Source organism: Heterocephalus glaber, unplaced genomic scaffold (assembly GCF_053883595.1).
Source record: "Heterocephalus glaber isolate CG9 unplaced genomic scaffold, H.glaber_assembly_v1.0 deba00001509, whole genome shotgun sequence".
NCBI lineage: Eukaryota > Metazoa > Chordata > Mammalia > Rodentia > Bathyergidae > Heterocephalus > Heterocephalus glaber.
Window position 1 is genome coordinate 41,339,356 of NW_028258325.1, and position 24,681 is coordinate 41,364,036.

The 24,681-nt window shown below is 41.1% G+C and overlaps 1 protein-coding gene across 5 annotated transcripts; it reads right to left on the bottom strand.

Annotated features, from left to right (window-relative positions):
* Positions 1–8,867: 8,867 nt before the first annotated feature.
* On the bottom strand, positions 8,868–24,441 carry Ociad2 (OCIA domain containing 2). 5 transcript variants are annotated; one of them, XM_004849738.4, is made up of 7 exons: positions 24,296–24,441; positions 22,121–22,243; positions 19,386–19,482; positions 17,110–17,163; positions 14,120–14,167; positions 12,628–12,745; positions 8,868–9,048 (listed from the first exon to the last, which is right to left on the bottom strand). In XM_004849738.4, the coding sequence occupies exons 2-7, from the start codon at positions 22,184–22,186 to the stop codon at positions 8,967–8,969; spliced, it is 465 nt and encodes a 154-aa protein (XP_004849795.1). In that variant the 5' UTR covers positions 22,187–22,243; positions 24,296–24,441; the 3' UTR covers positions 8,868–8,966. The 5 variants fall into 5 exon arrangements, with proteins under 5 accessions (XP_004849795.1, XP_004849796.1, XP_021118028.1 ...); XM_004849739.3 differs by having other exon boundaries at positions 24,348–24,429; XM_021262369.2 differs by lacking the exon at positions 24,296–24,441 and adding an exon at positions 23,814–24,226.
* Positions 24,442–24,681: the final 240 nt, after the last annotated feature.

Consider the following 24,681-nt stretch of genomic DNA (forward strand, 5'->3'; position numbering starts at 1 on the left):
GCTCTGTATTATAGTTTCTGGTCCATTATCCATTATCACTATGGCTTTGGGCCCATGGAAAGCCGTTACACAGTGGTAGCGTACTTCACAAGCAAAGGAGTGAAGGAAGGAGGAAGGGACTCTTCCCACAGGGCCCTCTCTCAGATTCCACTACTTCCCGATAGTGGCCCTCTGGGAACTAAACCTTATACAGTGGATCCTTGACTTACAAACTTGATTGGTTCCCAAGGGCTGGTTGTAACTGAAGTTGGTTGTAAGTCAATACTGCTGAGATCCAGATGTTTACCTGGGTACACGCTATAGACACCAAGAGGCAAATGAATCTTCTATTAACCTAATTAACCCAAGGTGTTCGTATGTCAGGCTGGTCATAATTTGAAGGTCCATTGTACCTAAGGCCTTTAGGAGACATTCAAGATCCAATGGATAATAGTCGAGTTCCCAAAATGTGCAAATGCCAGAGAAATAAAAATACAGCCAGGTGTGGTAGCGCACACCTGTAACTCCAGCACTTGAAAGCCTGAGGCAGGAGGATCACAAGTTCAGCTACACAGTACAAGGTCAGCCTGAACTGCTTAGCGAGACCCTGTCTCAAAAAAAAAAGTTGTATAATTTCATTATGTTTGTTTGACATAAAGTTTGGTTTTGATTCAATTAAATTAAAAATGACATTGCGGTCTTAGGCCAGAAACATTTCAGCTAACCGTCACTGCAGATCATCTCAGAATTTAGTGGCTTAAAACAAGCCATTTATTAGCTCAGTTTTCTGAGTCAAGGAATTAAGGAAGGATTTGACTGAGTGCTTTGACTTTGGGTCTCTTAGGTTCACACATGCTGGTGAGACACGTGCCAGGGCAGAGGGTGCCTGGTCAGCTGGGGCCTGTCTGTGTATCTTCAGGATTTCACTATGTCTCCATGTATTAGTTTGGGCTTCCTCACAGCATGGCACGCAGAGCAATCATGACTTTAGAACCCCAGTGGGAGTGTCCAGAAAGCATGTCCAGAGCTGCATCACCTTTTGTGTATGACCCATCTCTGAGTCATGTAGCATTATTTTGGCACAAGCCCGCTTATTAAAGGGCAGAAATGTGTAAACTCTCCACCCATTAATATTTTAGAATGAATGGGATGTTGCAATCATCTTTTCAGGTCTGCCCTTTGACCCCAGTAATTCACATCTCTCATGTACAAAGTAAATCCAGTGTCTTTCTCAGGACCTCCAATTCATATCCCATTTATCAGCCTGAAGTCCAAGAGCACATCATCTAATCAGATTCAAGTATGGATGAGGCTACTTATTGCCCCTCAGTCCAAAGGCCCGAGTTATCTGGCTTGCTCACCTCAAATACTCTAACCTAGTAGGGATAATATAACTATTGTAGGCATGCCATCGAAAAAGGAAGAATAAGTCATATGTCAGCCAATGTGAAGCACATGCCTGTAATCCCATTACTCTAGGAGGCTAAGGTGGGAGGACAGTGAATTTGGTTTGAGGCCATCCTGGGCAACTTAGCAACTTAGATCCCATCTCAAAAAAATAAAACGGGCTAGCTCAGTGTGAAAGCCCTAAATCCAATGGCCATTTCCACCAAAACTGAAAACAGTTTGCCAGTTATTTGTCCATAGCAGTTCTGAAGTCCAGTCAGCCACACCCTGACTAGAGCTTCAGAGTATTCTGTGGTGTTTATTCTAGACTCTTGACCCACCCTCTAAATCCTGCACAAAGGCAGCAAATCTTTGCAACCAACTAATATTCTCAGTCTACTTGCTTACAAATTTGAGGATCCAGTGGCCTTTTACAGCAGTCCTGCCCAAGCTAATAACCCTACCCCCTCTTTTTAAACTTCTCACATCAATTTACAGTCAACTCCATTACACAGAAGCCACCTGTGAGTCTACTGAAAACAGCCCTCTTATGTTGGGCACCCTGTGGGTCTGATAAACATCTTTCAGATTCTAAGAAGCCTTGGGCGGGTCGTGCAAGGCATGCTGTCCAGTTAATCTTGTCCATTTGACTGGATTGAGCTGGGGACATGGCTGGGGCATGGGGACACATAATAGATGAATCGACTGATGTTTATAGCTGAATGTCCTCTTATGGTGGGAGGTGGGGTGCCTTTACAGGAAGTGGATCATTGCCTTTGTAGGGTATACCTCTTGCCATTGCTCTTGTGCTGGGCTTCCCTCCAGCTGCCATGAAGTAAGCAGCTTGTCTCCACCACAACCTTCTGCCATGTTCCAGCCTCGGAGCCTGCCAACCGTGGTCTGAAACAGAGCCAGAATTAAACCTCTCCTCCCCTAAGTTGTGGGTAGCAGGTTTTTTGTACCAGCAATAGGAGAGCTAATACACATGCTTTTTTTTAATTCTTTTTTTTTTTTTGGTACCGGGGATCGAACTCGGGACCTTGTACTTGCAAGGCAGGCAGCAGAACCACTGAGCTAAATCCCCGGCCCTACACATGCTTTCAGGACACACAGGGAGGTGTTTGTCTGAAATGTCTTTGGCACTATTATCTTTCTGAGATCTTGAAAAGAAACTTCTCACTTTGGATTTAGTCTTTGCTTGGAAGCCATTCTGAATATGAGAACACTTAGCTGGCTGAAAGAACTGTTCTGAGCGTTTGTGTTTTCTTTAAATTCCATTTGGAAACAATAATTTGTTCCTTTTATTATGTCTCTCTCATTTCAGGGGAAAAAAAATTCAAGTGACACCTGGCTCAATGCTGCCTGGAAATCTTAGCTAAACCAAGTTCATTAGGCACATTGTCTATTTTCTGTGATACCATAAATAACAGTTTTAGTAATCCTTCATTGATAGATTCCTTTTTTATTTCTATTTTTTGATATTACATATACATTTTTATAATTGATTTTTACCTCCCAGGTTCTCCTTTTGTTACTCTTCCATTCTTAATCCCATTCTTTCCCACCTATATGTAGAGGTGAGAGCCTGTCTTTAATAAAATAAACCACTATTTGAGGGTTGTATTTTATAACATTAAAATTTGCTCCTGTAAAACATTTAGTCAACAAAAACTCTGAACACCTAAAAACAACACCACAAATTCAGAAACCAAAGGCAGAAACAATGGTTTTTTTGGTTTTTTTGTGGTACCTGGGGTTGAACTCAGGACCTTGTGTTTGCAAGGCAGGCTGGCACCACTGAGCTAAATCCCCAGCCCTAGAAACAATGTTTTATAGTGTGGATGATACCATACTCAACCTGTTGAATCAGACTTTGGACTGAAAAAAATATCTGAAAAGACAGTTCTATGAAATTGAAAGGAGGTAAGTGTATAATGTACTACACTGAAGTTCAGCATAAAATGGGGCGACCTGACTTAAAAGTAGGTCATGTGTAAAAGCCTTGTCAGAGCTGAAAGTGTGAACCAATAATGTCCTTAGGCTCCATTAGTGGTAATGTAGTTGTAATAGTTAATATCCATTAGTACTCTGAGCCATGTGCTGTTCTAAGCATTTTATGAGTATCAGCTCATTGAATTCTCATGAACAACCTGTCAGGTAAATCTAGTATTTATATTCTATATGAGGAAACTGAGGTTCAGAGCAGATTTTAAAAAAACAACCCCAAGGTCAAGTAGCTGGTACATAATGGAGCCTGGATCTGAAGCGTAGGGCTGACTTGGAGACATGCTTGCTAACAGTCCCAGGGCCTGAAACAAAAGTGTGATGCTCCCACTCTCCTCTGAACTGCTCACTCCATTTCTGGGGTCTGTGTCTGAGGACACACACACCGAATAGTCTCCTGAGATAAGACTGTGACTCAATTGCAAACCTACTCCAAAGGTTGAAAAAAATGGGGTCCTTTAGCCAGAATTTTGAGAAAAACAATTTTTCAGGACTTAAAGGCTGTCATGTGAAAGAAAAGTAAGAATTACATTTTGTAGCCACAGGAAAAGTACAGATTTAGACTGACATTTACAAAGTGCCTCAATCTGCAAACAAAACAAAACACCGTAGGGATTCAGAATAAGAAAACACCACAACAAAACACTAACCCTAACCCTAACCCCAACCCTGATTGCACTGCGGCGCAGGAAGTGTCCATTCCCGGAGAACATAAGCAGGTTCTGGAGTCTCACCTGCCAGCAACAGTGCAGAGGGACTTCCGCAGGGAGTGGTGAGAGGTTGGAGTGGACCTCAAACCAAGAACTGGTGATGAGAGGCTGGGGATTTAGCTCAGTGGTGGCACACCTGCCTCACAAAGTGCAAGGTCGTGAGTTTGATCCCCAGTACCAGGGGAAAAAAAAAGAACCAGTGATGAGACTATAAGGTCCAGAAAGGTGGGCTTTTACTGGCTGTGGAGACTCAATATTCTTATAGGGCCAAGAATGTAGCTCAGCAGTGCAGCATCTGCCTGTCAAGCATGAGGCCTTGAGTTTGATTCCTGATACAAAAAAAAAAAAATTGAATATATAATTGTCCCATGGTATGATCCACTGCTCAGCTGCTAAATTCTTCAGAAAGGTGCGAAAACATTTAAAATCTAGCCAGGCATGGTAGCGTACACCTGTGATGTGAGTTCAAGGCCAGTCTGGATTACATAGGGAGACCTTGTCTCAAAAAAACCCAAAACAAACAAAAAAACCCCAAAACATAAAAATAAAGAAACCATTTTAAATCCAGAAAATTTCATTTAAAAACCTTCACTTGTTTTGAAAAATTGGAATGTTTGACAGGCCCAGATATTTGTGTGGGGGGAAGTGAATAATATGCTTGTATTTAATATGCTACTATTCCAGCTTTACTCAATTTCTTTATCAGTCTGACTTTGAACTTTGAAGCCTCTGGATTAACTACTGAAATCTCTGCCAACCCTAAATATCTACAAAATCAGCCTTATATCTGAAATTTGGAAAAATCTTTTGTCAATTTAACAGGTTGCATTATGCAAATAACAAGAAAATTACACAACATTTGCATTACGTTTCATTATTTCAGTTGTTCAAGATAAACTGTAATATTTTTATAATATTAACTAATTTATTCTTAGATTGAGTAAAGAGAATATCTTTTTTTTTTTTTGGTACCAGGGATTGAACTCGGGTCCTTGAGCTTGCGCAGCAGGTGGCGAAACCACTGAGCTAAATCCCTGGCCCTAAAGAGAATATCTTTAAGAGAATTTTTCTTTTTTCTTTTTTTTGTACTGCTGGGGATCAAACCCAGGGCTTAATGCATGCTGGGCAAATGTTCAACCACTGAACAACACCTTTAGCTCAAGAATTTTAAAATATATGAGTATTACATACTACATATGTATTATAAATCTCTCTGGAATTTCTGATTATTTTGATAAAGAAAAGCACACAAAAGGATTATCCCACTGGTTTTTAAAATTGTGAGATACATATTTCATATAGAATACAATTTAACTCCAGCAATAACTTTTAAACTCCAAGATTACACAAACTGGAGCAAAATTTAGAAACAAATGATCACCTCAGCCAACAAAGTATATGGAATATTTTGACCAATGCCTCAAAATTTAAAGCTATGTTGACAGGATCCTTTTTAATCATCTATCCATATGTAAGCCAAGAAATAAATGCACTTCTAAAACATCACTGAAGAGCCACGAGGATGAACTGGATTAAATCTGATGTTTTCTGGTTGGATTTGGATCTTCATTACTAGTATCATTCTCCTGTCAAGAACATTTCACCATGGTGACTAGAATAACTACAAACGTGTGAGTGAGGCTTGTTGATTTCAGATATTAACTTTGTATTTTCTTATAGGTACATTCATGGATAAAGTATTAATGTTGCATTTTAAATTCCAATAATCAAATTCAAAACATGGTCTCCAACTTTAGAATGCTTCAACTTCGTGATTTGGGGGCTACAATAGAGCAAAAAAGTACCAGTACAACTATCCCGTTTTTCATTTCATTACAGCATTCAATACATACCAGCTGTTCAGCACTTTATTATAACATAGGCTTTGTGTTAGGCGATGTTGTTCAACTGCAGGCCAATCTAGTGTTTTGAGCACATGGAAGATAGGATAATAGAAACCATGATTTTAGGTAGGTTAGGTGTATTAGATTCATCTTCAATTCACGATAGGTCTATCAGAGCATAATCCCATTGTCCATTGAGCACCATCACAAATTGGATATTTTTCATTTCCCTCACTCTAGACTATCAGACCATGTCATCGTAGGGAAATTCTGTCAATAAGGTTGGTTATATATATCCAACTTTTACTAAGTATCATCAGCTTTTTTCTTTCATGCAAGTTTACAATTTTATCCTACTGTTCTTTGCCAGGCCTTTTTTTTAAATCATGAAAGTTGTTTTTATGACCAACTTGATGATGAGTGTTGGTCATTACTCAGTGCTAAAAGGCAGATGCTGCTTCTGAAACACAGGAAACAGACATTCTTCCCCAGACACTTGCTTTCTAATACATGCAGGAAATATGCAGCAGAAGTCAAGACTTCTTTGATGACCTTCTAGTTTTCTCCTTACTGATTTCTCCTTTCATACTAAGATCACTATGGTAAACTGCTTCAATGAATAATTTATCTACTAGAAAAAGCAGAAGCTCAAGCAATAAACCCATCTTAATTGAGATCTATGATGATGTCAACAGCTAAAAAAAAAGTTTGCATTCGACAATAATAAATACATTTTTTCCAGTGCCACAAGACAGATATTTTAATATTGACTTGCTATGCTTTGCAATGTGAAAATATTCTCATTCCTAGGAAATAATTTTCTGGATGCAGGAAATAACTGTGCCCAGTTTTGAATTTTTTCCATTAGCTGAGATAACAGAATCACCAACTGCTAGTTGTCAGAGCCAAGGATTAAACTCCATCCAAGAAGCTAGACTAGCACCTGATTTTAGGTAGGTCAGGTGTATTAGATTCAGCTAATACACAGCACAGGTGTACAGCACAGTGGTAGAGTGCTTGCTTAACATGCATGAGTCTCTAGGTTCAATCCCTGGCAACACACAGACATGCAAACAAGCTGGGAAATTGGCTCTGCATTCTGATGTGCAGAAATAGAACTTTACTGACTGTAGAGACAGTATATGTACTATGAAAATGGGGCTCTGTCAGATCACTCCATTCATTCAATGTTCACATGAAAACAAAAACATCTAGGGCTGGAGATGTAGCTCAGCAGATTGTTTGGCTACCATGTTCCAGGCCCTGGGTTTATCCTTAGAACAGAAGGAAAAAAAGGAAAAAACCAACACAACTTCCACATATTTTTGATGTTTAAAATAAAATATTTCATACCAAGTATTAACTGTTTTTGCTTGTTTTGGCAGTTCTGGATATTGAACCTAGGGAACCCTTAGCTACATCCTTCACCTTTTTTATTTTTATTTTTAAATTTTGAGACCAGGTATCACTAAGTTGCCCATATTGGCTTTTGACAACTTCCAATCTTCTTGCCTCAGTCTCCTTAGTAGTTGGGATTACAGGTGTGCACTACCACACAAAAAGCATTAACTTTTTTATCTCCATGGTATAGGGTGGCTTTTAACATGCATTAAGTAAAACACAAATGTGTACACACACACACACACACACACACACACACACTATACACCAATGATGACAATATCTAAAGCATTTTCCTGAGAAGACATGAAGATGTGAGAGAAGTTTCAGTATAGGGCTCAGCCAACTTGTCATAAAATAAGAGATTCTCAAATATGATTTCTTTTTTCATGCAACAAATGTGGTTGGAGAATAGGAATCCAATTCTGGGATTATACTAGCTGCCTCTACTCCCTAAAGTTCTACGAGTTTATCATTTTATGAATTCCTTTAGTGATTCTTTCCATAAATAAGCTGTCCCCTGGGAGCAGTTTTTGGGAAGTTGGGTGTATTCTTTCAGAACACCAGTAGTCTATAAAAGAACCTGATTACTGACCACTGACCTTGAGCCTGCACCCATTAGCTAAGCAGGTAACCTAAAAATGATGGGTGTTTTTCTACCATACACATGAACCAGTCACCTTCATCGTGAAGGGGCAGTTCATCCATACTGTCCCTTTTAAACAAATTTGTTTTGTTTATAGTTTGTTTGTTGAGACAGAGTTTTACCGTGTAGCCAAGACTGGCCTCAAACTCAAAATCCTTCTGCCTCAGTTTCCCGCATGCTGGGATTATGGGTGTATACCACCATGCCCAGCTTTCCAGTGAAATGTTTTTCATTAAAAATCTTGCCCTCTACATTTTAGGAAGCATTTCTAATACTTGTAAGGCACAGTCTTTCTTATCCCATATTGCTATCTCCATACACATAAATTTTCTTTGGGTCATGACTTCCCAACTTTTTCATCATTCATTCCTGTCCTCTACCAGAGAACTTAAAATGTTGGAAAAAAAAAAAAAAAAAGGCAGAGTAAGAAAATAGCTGGGGGCTAATCAGACTCTAAATTCTTTTTACATAGCTATAAGTAAGGGAGGATGCAATGTAATTTCTCTGTTTTTCCAGTACCAGGGATTGAACCTGGGACCTTTTGCTTGCAAGCCAAGTGCTCCACCACTGGGCTAAATCCCCAGCCCAGGGTCACTTCTTTTTGATGTGTGAGGACTCTCAACATCTTCCCTCCCCTCTCCTCTCCTCCCCTCTCCTCCCCTCTCCTCCCTTCCCTCCCTGCCTCCCCTCCCCCTCCTCTCCTCCTCTCTCCCCCTTCCCTCCCCTCTCTCTTTCCTCCTGGAGATTGAACCCAGGAGTTCCAGCATGCTAGGACAGTGCTCTACCACTGAGCTACACCCTCAGCCCCTCCCACCATGTTCTTAAAGAGCAGAAAAACACATTGGTCAGTTGAGAGCCTTCCACAGAAAGCATTTCAAAAGAATGAATCACAAGATGTCTCTTTCACCAGAAGTATATTATTTTTTAGTACACTTGAAATTTTAAATGTGTACAAATTCAGGGATTTAGAAACTTCAAAAGCCACAGACACAGAGTTTAGGAAGCAGAAGGCTGGGAGCCTCCCTCCTCAGTTAATCCACGCCTTATTTTGCATTCCTCACAGGTGAGCAAGCAGTGCCTACAAAAGAAGCAGAAATAGGGAGTGGTTTGCACACAGACAATGCAAACTCTAGTCTTTTTTTTTTTTTTTGTATTAAATTCTTTTATTGGTACATTGTAGGTATACAACACAATTACATTTCTCATTGGGAATTGTACCTTTATATAATACATCTTGGTTCTTATTTTTTCCCCATTCCTAGCCCTCCCTTCAAGCCCTCCACCCTTCCCTATTTACAAAGACTTTATTTCCATTTTTTCCATTTCTCATCATTTTTTCCTTTCCCTTCTTTCCTTTCCCCTGTGCCTCCCACTACCCCTACCCCTTTGGACCTTTTATTCCTATTTTACATTATCGGTTATTCATTCTAATAATTGGTACATTTTAGGTATACAATATAATGACATTCATCATTGGAAATTTGCACCTTTACATAGTCTCTCTTGGTTCTTGTGCAAACTCTAGTCTTAACACTGCGTTACTGAGACATTTCCTATCCTGAAGTTGCTGAAGTTCATTGGCTTAATGTTTTCAAGAATAATCATTTCACGGCTTAAAATCCCCCAAATTTCATCTAAAAGGGAAAAAAAGCCAATAATGATCTTTATGTTGAAATATACGGTTGTACTTGAGGTCAGGATTACATTTAGGGTCCTGACTCTTTTCGAACTTGAGTAATTTCTACCACTAGCATTAAAAAAATCATAAAACACATAGTGCATTTAGCCAGGATTTAACTATAGGCCTACACAATTAGGTTTAGGTTTAGAAACACATCATATAGCTATGATTTGTGTGTGTGTGTGTGTGTGTGTGTGTGTGGTACTGGAGATTGAAATCAGGGCCTTTGCACTGAGCTTGTTTTCTTATTTTGAGATAGGCTCTTGGTAAGTCATTAAGTTGCCCAGGCTGTACTCATGATCCTTCTGCCTCAGCCTTCCTGAGTGCTGGGATTACAGGTGTATGATACTATGCCCCATACAAACTTTTTTAAGTAAAAATCTTAATGGCATATCCAAAATTCCCAGTTTTATAGTCTGCCTAATATGTGTAAGTTTCCTGAGGATCTAACACAATACCAAGGTAAACACAGAGCTTTGTTCTAACGTAGTATTTACACTTATGGAACAGATGTCCTTGAGGCCCTCCCCAGGGTTAACATTTTAGATTCTTACAAATTCAACTCCAGAAACACTTGCTGAGCATCTGCCTGCAGGAAGATTTTGCAACAGGAGTTCTACATTTATGCAGGACAGTGGCAGGGTGAGTTCTGCATGGCAGAAAGGTCAGCCTGGCCAAGTGGGAAGGGTTACTCTGAAGGCAGCAAGAGGAGGAGCTGTTACTGCAAATCCCCAGAGAGATGGACAGTGAACCCATCTGTTATGGCTTACATCTAGATGTTCCCCCAAAGCCTCATGTGCTCATAGGTGGGGCTTTGGGGAGCAGCTGGATCATGGGTGTGCAATTGTGGATTAGTCCACAGATTGGTTTAGCAGAGTTCTGGCTTTGGATGATGGATTAATTGAAGAAGGAAGACCCACTCTGGGTGTGGGTGGTACCAACCAATAGGCTTGTAGCCTCGACAGAATAAAAAAGGAAAGAAGAAGGCTAGCTGCCTCCTGCCTGCCATGCCATGAGCTGTTTTTCCTCTGCCATGCTGCCCTGCCTTGGAACCAGCCAACTATGGACTGAAACCTCTAAGAACTGTGAACTAAAATAAACCTCTCTTCCTTTAACTTGTGTATGCTGAATATTTTCTCAGCAATGAGAAAGTAACTAAGACATCATCTCTCACCCTTTTACTACTTAGTTGACTCCATTGCTGTGAGAAGAAGTATAAATTCTTCATGTGGCACTAGTCTTCCAGCTTATCTTCTGCCACTTCTTAACAGCTCTTTATGCTCCAGCTATAGGATGTATTTATGATTCCCTTTCATAAATCAGGTTTCCTCCTGTCTATGTGCCACTCCTGGCCTGCAATCTCCTTCTTCAACCTTGCTGTGATTCCTACCAGTCTTCTAAGATTCAAGTCAAGCACCATCCTCTCTAAGAAGTCCTCCTCGCTGCACCTTCCTTCATTCCCTCCTCAACCTCAACTTGATTAGGTGCCCTGCTCTCTTTTGCCTTCATTAGAAAATCAGGTCACTTTGTGAGTTATTGCTGGTAAAGGCCCTTCACACAGGGCTTAGGGTTGGTTACCAGCTACTAATGCAGGCCCAGAGCCTGACTGCTATGGCAGGAAGTGTGCAGGTGAAGTGGAGCCACAGAATGCAGAGCTTAAAGTCCATTTACTCAACCACTTCCTTCTGCATACAAACTGCAGAGCAATGGAGATCATCTAGAAAATGTAGATTTCAATCCTGTGTTCATAACTTCCGAAACTGAAGAGGAAGAGGAAGCAGTTACCAAAATTTTCGCCCATGCTAGCTTGCTTTTTTCTACTTTCCCTGCACACACCAGAATCCTGTGGTCAAGTGCTCTTCAGCCAGCTGACCCTAAAATACAGCTTTGCAACGATGGACTGAAGCTGGTGTTGTCTGTAAATATGAATTAATGGCTCTCCAAGCGTTTGTAAAACAAGTGGGCTGGGATCAGAGTCCCTTTCTGACTACAGCAAAAGTGTGTGCACCTTTCTGGACCACACATGGCTCATTAGGAAGAGATAGCGTTTAGGGCCCTATCTACCACTACAGGATGAGTGAGGACAGCTTTTTAAAGCCACAGGATTAGGAAAAGAGCTCAGAGCCCTAACTTCCAGCTCAGTGCTGTTTTCCCTGTGTTATGCTGCTCCTCAAATAGAATCCTCTAGGACATGTGAGGAGTCTTTAGAGAAATGTGTCCCCAACACTAGAGTAGAAATAGCACTTACTGTCACGAATAACCATTTCTAGTCCTACATGAATGACTGTGTTCATCATTTTATACAGACATGAAAACTGAAGATGACAGTTTAAGAAACTTGTCCATGGTTACAGTTAGGAAGTGGAAGAAATAATTTTCAAAGCAAGTACTCTCCCAGGAGAGACTGTGCTGTTAACTCCATAGTCCTCATGCTCATGTCCTCTAGGGGAAATCATCCATTAACATAGAGAAGGCTCTGAGAAGACCTGCAGGAAGGAAGACTGTTTAAAGTTTGTATGACCCTGTGATGGTAGAAACCAAGTCTGCTCATTAGGGAATTCTTTAGAGACTTGCACAATGCCTTGAACATAATAGGTATCCATTAAATATTTGTTGAGCAAATAAAATAGGAACTAAGTTAAATAATAATTATTATTGAAGTTGAGTAGTAACAACTCAAAATTTATGAGAGTTTAAAAATTTTTTTTTTAATTTTGTGAGACAGGGTCCCACTATGTAGTTCAGCCTGGCCTTGAACTTATTTTGCAGCCCAGGCTGGCCTCAAACTCATGGCAATCCTTCTGCCTCAGCCTCCCAAGTGCTAGGATTACCGGCATGCACCACCATGCCTGGCTAAAGATGTTTTTAACAAATGAATTTTTAAAATGTGCTTAATGCTGTAAATAGTGAGTGATCTTTCATTTAGTTTCTTATAATTACCTTCATTATAATCCTTCAATCAAATAGATTACAAACCTGTTATGGTGTGGACCAAAACCAGCCCCACGAAGCTGATCTTCAAAGGAGTGGAATTTTCTCTGGCACACTCCTATGTAGGAGGCCTTTCCAAGGGCAAATCCCACGATACCCGCAACTGTGAGGACAGGTTAGGAAATACAGATAATTGAAAGATTCAGAATCTTCTCCATTAGCTGCCTTCTAGAACTTTCTTTATTAAGACTAGTAGTTTTTATATTAAAAGTACAGTACTATGATAACTCAATCATAAAAATAAATCAAAAATGAAGTCCATAATGCAGAACCAGAGTGGGAAATGGAGACTTTTTGGTCTCTGCTTTGAAGCAGAAGCAGAAGGGCCAGGAGAAACCAAGCAAAGGAGAGGGCCCAGACAAGTGGCTGAGGTCACTAGAGAAGGAAAGGTGAGGTCTGAGTTATGGCTTCAGGAGACCTCCTTCGTTTGCTTTTATGGATTTAAGTCATTGGGAGCTTCAGTCCGTCTTCCACTACAGAGATAACAAGGTAGAGGGAACCTTCCATGGAAGAAATCTTGAACCATTCCTTCAATGGAGTGACGGCGATGTCTGCCTATAAACTGGAACACACCCTCTCTATACATAAAAGGTCTATGTATTCCAGGAGGAAAATGAAACCCCAAGTTTATGGTAAATTTGTTACTACTAGAAAGTCCTTGACTTATTTATTTATTTATTTTTGGTACCAGGGATCAAACTCGGGTCCTTGTGCTGGCGGAGCAGGCAGTGGAACCACTGAGCTTAGTCCCCGGCCCTGTCCTTGATTTTTTTAAAAGAAATTACTTTTTTATGTCCATCATAGGTAATGCTCTGAAGATTGGCTAGCCCAGAAGAAGAAAATGAAAAATCCTAACAGATCAATCACTCTGATGCTCTGCAGTTGATTTTGTTTCAGTGGGCCTTTCATATTTATGGACTGACTCCACATCCCACAGATGCAACCAACTGCAGTTCGGAAATAATGAAGAAATTTGAGTCTGTACTGAACACACACAAATGTTTTTTCTTTCATTATTCTCTAAGTCATTCACTATAATAACCATTTACACAGTATTTACATTGTATTAGGGATAAGTAATCTAGAGATGAGTTAAAGTATAGAGAGGAAATGCACAGGTAATAGGCAATTATTATGCTATTTTTTTAGGGACTGGAGAATCTGTGGATTTTGGTGTTCTCAGGGTCCCTGGAACCAATCCCCCAGGATACTGAGGAACAACTGTACAGTATATCCTGCTTATCCCTCTTCGTCCATGCTTTAAAGAAGACTTCTAAAGAGAGGTGCCTCCTGCTAAGCTGTATGTCAGTAAGTGCTGAATGAACTAGGACACAGAAAGTGGTAGAAACCAGAGACTGATATTTCAGAGTCAATACAGGCAACTTTGTTAAGCTGGGCATTCACTTCTACAGTTGTTATAAGCATCTTTGCTTATCAAAGTGAATCTGCTTTTTTTTTTTTTACTTCTATGACTTACGTGCAACTTTAGGCAATGATCCAAATCTTGGATTAGCTGCTAAATAACCTAAGGAGTAACATACAAATACATTATTATTTATTACAATTTATAAGTAACTTATTTAAATTTATAAAGAAAAGTTCAAAATTTAAGATATTAAATTTGTTTTTCCCTTTCTTTTTTTTTTGTTTTTTTGGGGGAGGGGGGACAAGGTCTTGCTATGTAGTTCAGGCTGGCCTTGAACTCACTATGTAGCCCAGGTTGGCCTCAAACTCATTGTGATCTTCCTGTCTCAGCCTCTCAAGTAGTGGGATTATAGGTGTACACCACCATGCCTGGCTAAAATATAAAATTTCTTTTTTTGTTTGTTTGTTTTTTTGGTACTGGGGATCGAATTCGGGACCTTGTGCTTGAGAGGCAGGCACTGGAAACACTGTGCTAAATCCCCAGCCCTTAAAATTTCTTAAATGTACAAATTTTCTTAATCTAAAGAAATGATCTTAGATCTTAGAAGAGTTATCATTCGATTTGGTTGAATTTAACTCTCAAATGAAACAGATCATTAAAGACTGAGTTAAATGGAATGAAAGGAAATCAGTCATCACCCTCTTCTCTTTTTTCTTTTTTTTTTTTGGTACCGGGGATTGAACCCAGGTCCTTGCACTTGTGCTTGTGCAGCTGGCGGCGAAACCACTGAACTAAATATCTTCTCTTCTTTTAAAATCTATAGGAAGCTTCAATTTAGAGATTCACAGTATATGTGTATGTGTGTGTGTGTGTGTATTATTTTTGTGTGTCTAGTATTAGGGATTGAACCCCAGACTTTCACACTGAGCTACATCCCCAGACCTTTTTATTTATTTGTTTGTTTGTTTTAATTTTGAGACAGGTTCTTGTTAAGTTGCCTGGGCAGGACTTGAATTAGCAATCTTCTTGCTTCAGCCTTTCAGAATGTTGGAATTGCAGGCATATGCCACCACAACTGGCTCATCACAATCTTTAAATGAAAACATTTTAACCTGTGGTAGACAGAATAACAGCCCTCTAATGATGTCTATACCATAATCTTTAGAAACTGAGAATATGTTGCACTACATAAAGGGAATTAAGGCAGAAAATGGAACTAAGGTTGCTAATCAGATAATTTTACTCTTGGTTTTATCTTTTTTTTTTTTCCCCAGGGGATCAAACTCAGGATCTTGTCCTGGCTAGGGGGGTGTGGTGCCACTGAGCTACATCCCCGGCCCCAGATAACTTCAAAATAGGGAAACGGTTCTGAATGATCCAGGTGGAATCAACATAATCAAAACAATCCTTGAATATAGAAGAAGGAATTGGAGAGAAAAGAAAGATGGCAATGTGAGAAAAACTTGGCTCAATGTAGCTGTTTTGAAGACATAGGAAGGGGCACTAGCCAAGGAATAAGGGTGACCTCTACAAGCTGGAAAAGGAAAGAAATCCTAAAACTTCCAGAAGAAACACTTCCTCCTGAACTGTAAGATAATAAATATGTGTTGTCTTAGGCTATTGTGTTTGCAGTAATTTGTTACAGCACTCATAGAAAGCTAACATATTCTTGAAAAACTTTTGCACAGTTGCAAAAGATGTCATATTTGAATAGCTTAATAATCACAAGACAAACTCTATATTATGTCCTGGCCATACTGTTTTTCTATATCAAAAACAGTCTGACAAAAGCTTTTTGCTGATTGATGAATATATTTCTACAAAAAGATTATCTTTGGGCCGAGGATTTAGCTTAGTGGTGCTGTGCCTGCCTGGCAACTACAAGGTCCTGAGTTTGATTCTCGGTACAAAAAAAGACTATCTTCAAGTTATAAAGATGACATCATATTTAATATATGATCATTACAGACAATAGTAGTATTAAATAGACAATAATAATATTAGAGTTCCCCTAGATATATGACATGTGTGGTCTCTGAGACCCAAAGAAGAACTAGGATAGCTTCCCTTGTCTTTACTGGGCAGACATATTTCTTATAAAATGATATCAGTGACAGCAAGGACAATGGGTGGCTTTTGTTACCTGGCACTAAGCATTGTCTATGGGTTCTCTCGTTAGGTGGAGACAAAGAAGAGAACAAGGAAGGAGGAACAGAGAGGAAAATAGGCTAGCACAAGTCTGTAGTAGACATGCAAGGTAGCTTCCCATCCTCATGGTCTTTTGTGTGAATTAGACAGGGTGCCCTTCCTCAGGGGATGCAGCCTCTTGCCAGGACAATGGCTTGATGAACAGAGCATGGGGGTGGATTTCAGCCCACTCATCTCTTCACTGGAGCAGCCTTGTGCAGTGAGCAATCTATTTAAACACAGACACAGTCCCTGACACAGGATTTTTGGTACAGGAAAGGCACTGTATTAGTTTCTTGTGGCTGCTATAACAAATTACTACAAAGTCAATGGCTTAAAAACAACACAGATTTATTATCATATAGTTCTTACAGTTAGAAATCCAAAATCAGTCTCACTGAGTTAAAACTAAGGTTGTAACCATATTCCTTCAATGGGTTGCTTTAATTTTAGGAGATTCTAGGGGTCTGGCCTTTCTATATCCTAGAGATCCCCCACATTGCTTAGCTTATGGCCCTTTCCTGAATCTTCAAAGTCAGAATGTTGAGTCAAGTCCTCACACTGCCATCTCTGGTTCTATCTTCTGATGCCCTTCTTCACTTTTAAGTAGTGTAATGGGTATACTGGGCACCCTGGAACCATCCAGGATAATCTCCCGATTTTAGGGTTAGCTGATTAACACTTTAGTTCCATCTGCAACTTTAATTTCCCTTTGTCAAGTAACATAATACATTCACTCAACTGGGGATTAAGACCTCTTCCAGGAGGCAGGGACTTGGGCTAAAAATAGGCAAAGATATGCATAAGTAAATTCTTCCCTCAACATAAAAGGTCGTCGGTGCTAAGAAGCTGCCAGGAGGGTCATAGAACCTGGGCTCTCTGAAGTTAAACTATTTACAAATAGTGACTCTTACCTTGGTGGACCAATCCCTGGGTAATAAGCATGCTTACAAGTGAAGAAGGCAGAGCTGTAAAACAAAAATGGCCCTCAACATTGGGTATCTTAAAGCATAGCATCTCACCTAGAAGTCTGGGATAATTGCTCCGAGCTTTTCTCTTACCTTCCTTGGCAGTGAATTTTATTCATTTGTTACTTTACTTATTTAACAAATACTTATTAATTAAGTAACTACATGGAGAAGTTTCTTGTGATCTTCCTCAGTCACTCATCCAATGCACAGCATCAAATCTAACCAAATCAGAACTCCATTCACCTCCATTTCTGACATCCACATTTACTGAATTCTTAACATGTGCAAGATCTAATCCCTATATCCACCATGGGCATGTTAGGGTATCTGGACACTTGGTTATTGAGTTTTGGGGTTCTGTTAGCTATATCTTTTGATATGTCAATCCATAAATGTTAAAAAGCGCTATGATAGACTCCTGCATAGCTTTCCTCTAGATTCACTAATTGTGAAAATTTTGCTTTATCCCTCTCTATTTTTTTTTGAGCCATCTGAAATTTGCAAATATCATGACTCTTCATAATGGAATATTTCAGCAGGCATCTTCTAAGAACAAGAACATTCTCTAGCATAATCACAATCCTATTAGCATACTCAAGAAATTTGCTTCTTGAGGAGTACTCAAGAAAAATTGTATTAACTAATACATAATCTGTATTCAAATCTCTCCAATTGCCCCAGTAATGTTTTCCACTGCTGCAGGTTTTAAGGATCACGTATTACAGTTAATTCTCTAATCTGCTTTAATCTAGGATAGTTCCCTAGTATTTTGTTGTTTTGTTTGTCTTTCATGATATTTTGTCCCACAACCTGATAAGTATTTGCCTTAAGACCAACAGAAAAGATTATAAGACTACATTCATGTTAAACATGTGTAATGTTTAGCTATGATTGTTGACATAAGCAATTTAGTCTGGTAAGAGTAGTTTCCAGTTCTGTCAAAATGTGTCAATGACTTCTTCCAAAAGCAGAGAGCAGTGACAAATATCTGTTTCTTCCTAGCAACCAAGACAAATTACATAGAAACCCATTTTCCCACTCATAACCAGCTACTTGATGATAAGCCACTTCATACTGAAGTGTGAATCTACTAGGGCTCACTAAATTATTTGGTCATATGCTATCAGAAGAGACATCAATTTTTAGAAGCACAACCAGTAATCATTATAACTCACAATGAATATCACCTTCTAGAGTGTTACTTCTAATCCTGGTGATACTGGATTTGCATGATTTATGAACTCAAGATTAGAATTCCGAAGTCTAAATTATCCCTTTGTCAGCAATGTTGTGAGATATTAGGTGTACAGCTATAGGCTATTATGCCATTTTCATGATTTATGAACTCAAGATTAGAATTCCAAAGTCTAAATTATCCCTTTGTCAGCAATGTTGTGAGATATTAGGTGTACAGCTATAGGCTATTATGCCATTTTCTTTTCTTTCCTTTTTTTGAGACAAGGCCTTGCTATGTAGTTCAGGCTGGCCTTGAACTTATATGTAGCCCAGGCCGGCCTTAAACTCATGACAATCCTCCTGCCTCAGCCTCCCAAGTGCTGAGATTACAGCTATGCACCACTAGTTTCAGCTATGCTATTTTCAAATGATGAATCATGAGTTTTCTTGTTTTTTTAATTGGAAGGGACTTTAATACACAGCTGGACTTCACACCCTTTTCTGATGTAAAGCAGGCCTAGAAAAAGGAAGCAACTCACCACAAAATGCTATTCAGAAACAGGAAGAGAGGTATTTATGGAACACTGCCATTTTTTATTCACTAAACAAGTACTTATGAGGCATTTTCTATGTCTGAGGCATGGTGTTAGGCTCTGGGATGAAGCCTCAGAGGAACTTAGGCATCATTTCTGAGTCCTATGAAGCTTAGACATGAGTGGAATTTAGGTAAGGCCTACTTTTTGGTCATCAAGAAATTCTAAGTAATGGTCCTGATATATGTTGTGCTCACGAGAAGGAAAGAGTTACGTGTGTGTCACTTTCTGCTAAAGTGAGGTAAAGAGCTCCACAATTAGATGTCATCTCTGCCCTGAAAAGGGTCTCAAAATGGATTTAAACTCTAAACATCTCTTAATATCAAAGTTCTTTAAGGATTTATGTAAAACCCTGCTCAATAATAAATCATCAGCATAATTCTAATAGGAGATGGAGATGGATATTGCAGCAAATAGAGTGTTAATGAACATCAAGAGGGATGAGATTACCTCTCTTCCAGAAGCTTTCTTCTTGACATTCTCGGATAATCTTGGCAGCCTCTCCTTTGTGCATGTGCAGTTTTGATTTTGGACAAAACAAGAAACTCTGTAAGGAAAATTACATGGTGAGTTAATTCAGATCATCAGAAAAGCATCCAAGCCAGGCATGCATGCCTATAATCCCAGCACTCAGGAGGCTGAGGCAGGAGGATCACTGCGAGTTCAAGACCAGCCTGGGCTACATAGTGAGTTCAAGACCAGCCTGAACTGCATAGTGAGACCCTGTCTCAAAACACCAATAAATAAATAAACAAACAAACAAACAAACAAAATAAAAAAGATAAAGCACCCATTTTGTCTGTCTGTCTCTGCATCTCTTTCTCTCAGTACTGGGGATTAAATCCATGGCATTGTACAGGTAAGTGCTCTGCTACTGAACTATATTCCCAGAACTTATTATTATTATTATTTGGGTTTTTTTGGTACCAGGGATCGAACTCAGGTCCTTGCACCTGCACAGCAGGAGGGGAAACCACTGAGCTAAATCCCCGACCCTGAACTTACTATTTTTGTTTGGAGATAAGATCTCCCTAAGTTGTCTAGGCTGGCCTTGAACTTGCACCGTCCTCCTGCCTCAGCTTCCTGAGTAGCTGGGTCCACAGGCATGAGCCATGACACCCAGCTCTTCATTAATGGTCAATCCACTCGATGGATTTAGGCAAGGAATGAATCCCAGTTGGAGAGACAGAGTGACTTACTGTCTAGAGCACAAGGAGCAGCTATCTGGACAGGCTGAATTTCAGCTGAGGCCATGTGTCCTTCCTTGCCTCCAAACCTCTACCCATCCAGTTCACTATACCTACCAGGCTTCTCACTCCCTTTACCTACCTGGTCTTTTTTAGTTGTTTTTTAAACAGGGTCTCACTATGTAGTTCAGGCTGGCCTTGAACTCAAGGTGATCCTCTTGCCTCAGCCTCCCAAGTGCTAGGACTACAGGTATGCACTACCATGCCTGGATCTACCTGGTTTTAAGACCCAGCTCAATGTTGCCTCCTCAGTGAAGGTAGAGATCTTCTGATTTTCCACTGCTCTTTTTAGACTGTTTTATAGTAGATATCAAGGACGGTGATAGAACCATTTCTTAAGCACTTTCTCACGGACTAGGCTCTATGCCAAGTATGTGAAATGCATGATGTCATGTTAATAGGGTGAGGGTCCCTATGGCTCCTGTACTTCCAGAGCTCTACAAGCAGCGCAAGCTGGTGGCCACCCTTTTATTCTCTACACCCATGCCTCAGTACAAGGGTGCAGCAATCAGTGTGAGGCCAACAGTTGTAACTGTGGTGATGCACACCAATGCAGAAGTGATTGTTGTCATTCTATCACCTTGGTTCCTTACCACAAGTGCCCCTCAGCAGGCACTCCTGTGTGTCCCATGTAAATACAGATGGTCCCTAACTCATGCTGGTCCACATTTTTTGATTTTATGATGGTGGGAATCGACAGGCTTTCATACTTGGGATTTGGATCTTGTCCAGGGCTAACCATATGCACTATAATACACAATTTCCTGTGATACTGGGCAGCACCTCGCAGTCGGTCACATGATCACGAGGGTACACAGCCGGCACTCTACAGTGAATTGTGTTGCTAAGCTTTGATGTATGGTAGACAGATGTATTAAATGCATCTTTTTTCTTTTTTTGGTACCTGGGATCAAACTCGGGACCTTGCACTTGGGAGGCAGGTGGCAGAACCACTGAGCTAAATCCCTGGCCCTGTAAACGCATTTTTGACTTACGCTATTTGCAACTGCTGGTGGGTTTACTGGCATAGAAGCCCACTCTAAAAAAAGGAGTATCTGTATTTGTTCTTGCTTCTGCTGTGGCTGCAGCAGAAATAAGAAAAATCCCCTTTACACACATATGTACACACCAAACTATCACAATTTCTGTGCTCCCAGATTCAAGGTCAAGACCTGCAGTCTCCTTTCAGGAGCTCTAGGGATCCTTTTCTGTAGAGCCATGGTCGTTTTATGGCTATTTCACAGGGGAAGCTCAGTTTTCAAATTCTTCTCCTTGTGACCTGTTACTGCTTGTCTGTTTGCCTCTCCTATTCTTTGCTCCTTATACATTATCTCCTCCAAAGATAATTTTAGCTTGAATCGTTGACCCCAAGAACATGAGCTCCATTTATCCACCAAATACTCTCTCTCTCTCTCTTTCATTTTATGTTGCTGAAGCAAATAATATTCATTCTTAACAAGTTGAAAAAATGTGCCCATGTTAACATGTGAGTTCTCAATCTGATGGCTAATTAGTAATTAAGGACTCTGCTATCCTAAAAGCAACACCCGTCAGAGCATATGCTTAGTATGATAACCTTTAGTAACAAAAAAATGTAAAAATAAGCAAGATGCATCATTCTGATAGTGACAAGAGTTTTGCTCTGCTACAGGAAACCTCTTCAGTCACGGACATCCTCTTTATGAGTTAGCTAAGCTGAGTTCCAAACAGGAAAGTGTACCAAAAAGAGTTTGTAAATAAAATTTTAAAAGGCTTCTTTTCGAGGCATCCAAAACCACACTTTCCTTCCTCAGTCTATGTTCCCTGCACCCATTTAACAAAGAGGCAGACTGAAAAAAATAAGTAAGATGGCGGGTCAGGGTGAAGTTTAAGGAAAGTCCTATGAGATATCCCTCTTCAGATGGCCACTCTCAATTTCCACTCAAATTAAAAATATACCTTCTTGCTCAGTGGTGGCAACTGAGGCCCTTTCTCTTGGTCTCCATGAGTAGACACTGAAGCCATGATGATGTTCTCCTTGCTTTTCTTCTTGAATGCTCTGCTTACTCCTTGACCCAATGTCTAAGAAAAGTAGAAGAGAATTACTACAACATAACTGAATGTTTCTATATCAATAATCACTCCTAGTACCAACAGCACTTAATTGGAAAGCTTACTTTGCTCTTTCATTAGTCTTAATCTGCAACCATCTACAAACTCAATTTCTAATGTGACACACACACACTAATGGTGACAGATAAGTGAGCAATTATACAAAGTGGGAAGGGTTCTCCTTCAGGGTACAAGGTTCGAAAGAAGAGGAGAAAGGTCTGTTAGATCTCAAGATACTAACAAGATGACTCCTGAACTTTCAAGAGGCTGTGTAGAGGTGGGTGGACTCCAGGGGCAGGAGGACTAGTGTGGAAGGTAATGCACTAGCCTAGGCAAGGAGCCGCAGAGACCCAAGCCCTGTGGGAGGATGGGATAACTTTGGATCTGGGAATGTTGTATTTGGGTACCTGTGGGGGCAAGCAGTAGAATTAGCCAGTAGAGATTAGAATATCTGAGAGTTTGGGTCCAGAGTCCCAAGATTAGGGATAGGCTGGAGAGGCGAGTTGGGAACTGCCATCACAGAGACTGACAGTCTAAATGAGGAACCTGAAAACTATCTAAAAAATGTATTGGCGAATGTGGACAGTGAGCGCAAGGAAATACTGATGAGAAGAAAAAAACCAAAAAACAAAACAAGATCAGGCCTAGGGCCGGGGATGTAGCCCAATGGTTCCACCACTTGCCTTGCAAGCGAAAGGACCCGAGTTTGATCCCCAGTACCCCTCCCCTCAAAAAAATCAAGATCAGGCCAAGGAAATGACAGACTGAGAGCTGATGCAAAGTGCAGGAAATTACTGAAGGAGGGAATGAGTCATCAACAGCAATCACATGGCTCGGAAAACAGGTCCTGGGTTTTGGCCATGATAAACATATTCCTAGTGGACTTTGAGCCTCTGACCTTGGCAACACCACTTCACTCTGCAGCCCTGGGCTCCATGACTATCACTGACCTCCCTACAGAACAAATATCTCACACACCTTTCTGTTTCCTACATTAGTTACTAAGCTGCAAGGCCTATGTGACAAGGGAGTCCCTACTTGATCCAGACTTCACTTTAGGTGCCTGAAGTTGCTGTAGGCTCCCCCTTCACGGGAAGGTCATGGAGTTGGAAGGACCTGAGTTCAAATTCTAACTCAGGGAGGGGATGTGACTCAGTAGCACAGTGCTTGCCCAGCATGTGCCAGGCCTAGTCAATCCCCAGCATGGGAAACACAAATCCAAATCAAATCCTGACTTTCCTCCTTCTGACCAATGCACAGAGGCAAGTGACTTGCTGTGTCCGTTCCTCACCTTTCTCACCCACTAAGTAGGTGTGAGGGGTACAGCAATCTTGAGGAGCTGTTGCACAAATATAAAGAATGAGGGATGAGTTAAGGATGAGGGACAAAGCCCGTAAAGCACCAGATCAGCAGCCAGCACGGACTGGACACCTTATTTCCTTAAGACTCAGAGGAAGTCTTTGCTGACCTAGGGTCAAATTAGATTACTTTTGCTTGGGCATTAGGCCCTGACAACAATCAGGAAGCAAAGATACCATACCGCCTCAGCTTTGGTGGTCTGTTCCCCTCGAAACCGGTTTGTAATCAGTTCACAACTAAGTCAGCCTTTTGAGGGTTTCAGCTTCCAAGTGGCCCACACCTAGGTCTGTTGGGCTTCTTGGGGTGAGGGTGGGGACTGGGATGCTGACAGGCGGGCAGTGGCAGCGGGATGGGGGTGAGGGTAGGATGACAAAGAGGGGGTTACCGCATTTTCTAATGTGGGGGTGTAGCTCAGAGGCAGCAAGCTGGAATCCGCAGCCAGCCCCAGCCAGAGGCCACCTGCATTACCCCAAGGCCCCCATGCCTCCCGGGGCCGCTAGGGTGGCGCTGGGTGCCCAAGGCAGTTGGAGAGGGGGTGGGAAGCTGTCATGGCCAGCGCGCAGTCTTCAAAAGGCTGCCCCGTCCGCGCGCCCGTCTTCGAGGACCCCAGAAAGGAAGCAAGCACCAGTCCTGCTGTCACCTCCCCCCAGGACGGGGGCTCACCTGTGATAGCCTCAGAGAAGGTTCCCGAACCCGCTCGCGTCCCGGCCCTCACCTCTTCTGCGCGAGCTTCCTCTCCTCCCAGGCTTCTTCCCCTTTCTCCTTCCTGCTCGGCTCTTGCTCCGCCCCCTCACCGCGCTGCTTAACGCTTACTGGTTCAAGCGCACCCCGCCCCAATTCCAGTCCCTTCCTCTTGGTGATGGCCGAGAGAGGCCGCAACCCAGCTCTTACTAGACCCCCCCAACCCTTCAGTCCCCAAGGCTTGTCTTGAGAGTCTCCCTTCCTGCTATCTTCTTGCAAATGCCTCCTTTCTCCCAGTTATTTAACCCCCTACACGGGCCGAACATTTACATCCACTCATCTACGAACCTTTTTAAGCGCTGAGGGTA